The sequence below is a fragment of the Gadus morhua genome, chromosome 23 (genome assembly GCF_902167405.1).
Source record: "Gadus morhua chromosome 23, gadMor3.0, whole genome shotgun sequence".
In the NCBI taxonomy this organism is placed as follows: domain Eukaryota; kingdom Metazoa; phylum Chordata; class Actinopteri; order Gadiformes; family Gadidae; genus Gadus; species Gadus morhua.
In genome coordinates, this window is record NC_044070.1 from 10,396,960 (window position 1) to 10,400,284 (window position 3,325).

Sequence of the window (3,325 nt, forward strand, 5' to 3'; positions counted from 1 at the left end):
GAGCTAGAGGGGCGTCCGCCCGTCTCCACTCACTTCCTACTATAAATACACACCAGCCTAGAGCCCCTTTAACTGCTAACCTTTGGCAGGACATTTCATTGATCACCATTAAGCATAACTACACCTGGGGCGCAGGACTGGATGTGCCGTGTCCGAGTTAAAGTATTGTTGCCTCTTCGATGAACCCTTGACCCTTGCGTATCACGCTCGTGTACAAGGCGGGAGAAATGTAAACATAAACACAGAACAGTGTTTCCTAGTAGTGGCACTCATTGATGTAAGGTGATCTGACGTCATACTAGAGGCTAACATGTGATGAGTGTCTGACCAAAGAAAAGCAAGAGACAGTTTCAGGAACCATTTTTCTTTTATATTTGAATTGAGGAACAAAATGGAAAAGCGAACACTGAAAACCACTGGGTGAGAACTTCCAGTCAAATTGATCCAAAAATACCTTTTATAGGAAATTTTATTTACAAAAAAATGAAAAACAAAAGAAACATAAAAAAAAAGGCTTACTTTATGTTGGGCGCTCAACTGTGCACCACCAATTTTTTTCTTTTTATATTTTATTAATAAAAATAAACTTTAAATATTGTAATCCAACCATAACGTCTGAGGCAGTATTGAAAACGTTGAAATCCAACAAGATCTCCACAACTTTAGAATCCACGTCTTGCATTCGCATGCAACATTATAACCTGTACACACTCAACCGAACCGACTTGCATAAAAAAAAACTAACTTAAAAAAAAACACCACCAGCGCCAAGTCTTAAGACCCCCATGTGGCCCTCAGGGCCGGGGGCTCTGCAGGAGGCAGAGCCGCTGTCGGAGCGCCTCGCTCCTCCTCTGGAGCTGCTCCTTGACGGACAGCAGCCGCTCCTCGTCCGTCTGCATGCCGTAGATGCACTCCGTGGCCTTCTTCAGGATCACCACCTTGGCCGCCTTCTCGTTGTTGGCCACCTCGGGGATCTCGTCGCGCAGCGCGAAGAAGCTCAGCTTGAGCTCGTTGCGGCGCTGGCGCTCCAGCACGTTGTGTGTCCTCCGCTTGTCGCAGTCCTCCGTGTCCGAGGTGCGCGGGCTGGCGCACTTCCTGTTGCCGCTGATCTGCTTGAGCACGCGGCCGTGCCCGTGCCCGTGGCTGTGGTGATGGTGGTGGTGGTGTGAGGGCGGCGAGCTGCCGCTGTCCAGCTTGAGGCGTTTGACGGCGGCGGTGGCGGCGGGCGCGGGGGGGGTCGTGGCGGGTGGAGGGGTGAGCGGCGTAGTTGTGTTGGTGGGTGGAGACGTGGCAGCGCTTCAGCACCAGCGGGCTGGGATGCCGCGTGTCCGAGGGGGACGAGTCGCCGCGTTTAAGGTGCTGCCGCTTCTCCACCGTCACCACGTCGATCTCCTCCTCGTCCTCATCGTCATCCTCGTCTTCCTCCTCTTCCTCGTCGTCATCCTCATCGTCACCCTCATCTTCTGAAAGAGACGGACGGGCAGAAGGTAAACAAACATCCTAGACTTTCAGGTCACAGGAATGCTGCTAAAGAACAAGGCAGGAAGGCGTGTGATCTTTCCTAGGATCAGCTGTCTCAGACGCTCCCACAGCAATGCTTGGCAACTACAGTGCACCACGTCATAACAAAACAGCACTAACCCAGCTGGGACAGAGGAAACGCGTCCCAACCACCCACCCGAGTGCTTGGAACCGCACCAGCTCGCCTCGGGATGACCCGCCCTACACCTTCCCTCCCTCCCTCCCTCCCATTCATCTTCATTAGTAAACACAAGATCAGAGATAACAGCTAGCCAGTGTTGAGCCTACCTGAGTCGCTGCAGCTGCTGCTACTGCCGCTACTGTTTGGGGGGGGTATCCAGTGACAGGTCCCGTGGGGAGGAGGTGCAGCTGGTGTGGATGGAGGTGGTTGTGGTGGGGGGGGTCTGCGGTAGCACCGCCACACTGGGCTTGGGAGTCTCGGCAATGGGGTAGGGGAAGACCACGGAGGGGTCGATGCACTCTTCCGCGGACGTGTTGAGGTCTTGCAGGTAGTTTTGTGTTGAGTCTCGCCGACGGACACTCTGACGCGGGGCTACTCCCCCCCGTGGAAGAGGCAGAGTCCCTGCGCGCCGCGTGAAGCGACGCCAGGCGGTCAGACACTACTTTCTCGAGCTTGGCCACGGCAGAGAAGCCGCTCCACATGCAGTCCTGGATGATGATGGACTTGAGAAAGGTCTGGGAGTAGTCAGAGTCGCAGATAATGCTCTGGTTTACCGCGTCGTCCCCCAGAAACTCTGTGACCATCTCCAGCTGGTCGGCCGTGGAGGGGAAGAGGCTGGAGAGAGAGGGTCTGCGGCTTGGGGAGAGGGGCGGGGTGGGCAGCAGCTCGAACTTCTTCCAGATGTCCTCGCTGGGGGCCGGCGGCTGGGGCTGCTGGTTGTGGTGATAGAAGTCCTCCTCCTCGTTGTCGTAATAGAAGTAGGGCTGCAGGGAGTCGTAGTCGTAGTCATAGTTTTTACTCGTCGCGGTAGCCCCTGAGGAAGAGTTCAGCGGCATGGCTGCCCTAAATGTGGCCGAACTGAAAGGAGAAGAAAAGGTTGCAGTTAGTATTAATTGGTCACGTCTAATGGATGTGTGAGTGTGTAAACGCTGCGACAAGGTGTGTTGAGCACGCGTCAAAGTGCAGCACTGTTCAAATGGCAGACAGTTCAAAACACCGGCAGGCATGCGCTTTTGGCATGCATGCACTTTTCTAGCAGCAGGTGCTCGATGCGTTGCTGAAAGTAACTAAAACATGCAGTATACACACATGCTGCAGCACACACGCACACACACATGCTGCAGTACACACACATGCTGCAGGCCATACACATGCAGAATAGACGCCATGCTGCAGTAGTAACGTTACACTAAGCCGGAGATGAGGTTTTAAACCCGGCAACACGCTGAGGCGTAGCACCATGCGTCCAATACGCTGCTAAATGCCTCCTCTTACCGTAAGCGTGAAAAGGTTGACACCCGGTGTGGGTCTGAGAAGCGGGGGGGAAGGACCCAAAATGCGCTAAAAGTGCAAGTATTCCAGCAAGAAAGAAACGTTAATCCAGTTCTGGATCGGGGCGGAAAAATCTCGCTCGTACTGTCAGTGGAGCCGGAGGAGGCGTGCGTTGGTGTGAGTTGTAGAAAAGATGGACATACGCCGGCTGTGGAGTGAAGCCGTTCACGAGCTGCATGGAAATCACAGCTGAGGGACGATCGGCAGCAATAAGAAGGTCGCGTTACTCTGTGAACTGTATCCCTCCGCGAGAGCTTTCCCGCTAAATAAGCAATGGATTTAGGTCTTAAT

General features: G+C 53.9%; 1 protein-coding gene across 1 annotated transcript; it reads right to left on the reverse strand.

The window, feature by feature from the left end:
- Positions 1 to 348: 348 nt before the first annotated feature.
- On the reverse strand, positions 349 to 3,325 carry myca (MYC proto-oncogene, bHLH transcription factor a). Its single transcript, XM_030348836.1, is given in 6 exon segments — positions 349 to 1,211; positions 1,213 to 1,463; positions 1,810 to 1,843; positions 1,845 to 2,036; positions 2,038 to 2,560; positions 2,978 to 3,325. Coding segments are annotated over 5 exon segments (1,395 nt in total). The 5' UTR covers positions 2,539 to 2,560; positions 2,978 to 3,325; the 3' UTR covers positions 349 to 794.